The sequence below is a fragment of the Dipodomys ordii genome, unplaced genomic scaffold (genome assembly GCF_000151885.1).
Source record: "Dipodomys ordii isolate 6190 unplaced genomic scaffold, Dord_2.0 Scaffold107, whole genome shotgun sequence".
Classification (NCBI taxonomy): Eukaryota; Metazoa; Chordata; class Mammalia; order Rodentia; family Heteromyidae; genus Dipodomys; species Dipodomys ordii.
Genome location: NW_012267323.1, coordinates 2392464 through 2393314, shown reverse-complemented (window position 1 = coordinate 2393314; position 851 = coordinate 2392464). Strand labels below are relative to the sequence as shown.

General features: G+C 67.6%; 1 protein-coding gene across 1 annotated transcript in view; it reads left to right on the top strand.

The window, feature by feature from the left end:
- Nucleotides 1-678: 678 nt before the first annotated feature.
- Nucleotides 679-851, top strand: part of Manf (mesencephalic astrocyte-derived neurotrophic factor) — a 4209-nt gene continuing 4036 nt past the window's right edge. Inside the window, exon 1 of the mRNA XM_013028051.1 lies at nt 679-832. Coding sequence (XP_012883505.1) covers nt 679-832 — 154 coding nt within the window. The remainder of the gene's footprint in view (nt 833-851) is intronic.

The window sequence follows — 851 nt, the reverse complement described above, 5'->3', positions numbered from 1 at the left end:
CCGCCGCGGAGCCCGGCCTGCAGCGCCGCCTGCTGCGCAACCTCGTCTCCTACTTGAAGCAGAAGCAGGCGGCCGGCGTCATCAGCCTGCCGGTGGGCGGCCCCAAGGGCCGGGACAGCTCGGGCATGCTCTACGCCTTCCCGCCCTGCGACTTCTCGCAGCAGTACCTGCAGGCGGCCCTGCGGACGCTGGGCAAGCTGGAGGAGGAGCACATGGTGATCGTGATCGTGCGGGACGCCGCCTAGCCCCGCGCCCCGGACACTTCCCGAGCAGACCCTGGGGGCGGGAGGGGGCGCGGGGACGGCGGGTTTTTACGAGGAGGAGGAGGAGGAAGGGCCCCTGCTCCGGCGGCTGCTGTCTGCTGCAGCGTCTGTGCTTGACTGTGGGAGCTCTCAGTAAAGCCTGGTCGCAGGACGCGTTTGCGAGCTGATGCGGAGTCCCGGCGTCGAGGCGGGTTCTCGGCCTCCCCGCTGGGGCCTGCGGCCGGGGAGAGGGGAGGAGAGGGGGAAGGTGGCCTGGGCGCCTCGGCAGATGAAGTTGACGGCAGGAAAGCCACAGCTGTGACCACAAAACACAGCCACGTGTCCTTCTCCATAGCTGTGGGTGTCATTGTGAAGGCTAGCACGCGCGCACCAGCACAAACGGCCGGGAAATAAATGCAGGTTCTTCAAGACGGCAATGGCAGGCAGTGCTTGTTGGAGCCAGGGCAAAGCCGTCTTCCGGGCCTGGGAAAGTGAACCTTGCTCTGGGAGTGGAGGCGGCGGCGCCTGGCTGGTACTCACACAGGAGCAGCACGTGCATAGCGCGGCGCGGGGGCCAAGTGTTAGGGCAGGTGGCAGGTGTGTGGGGGG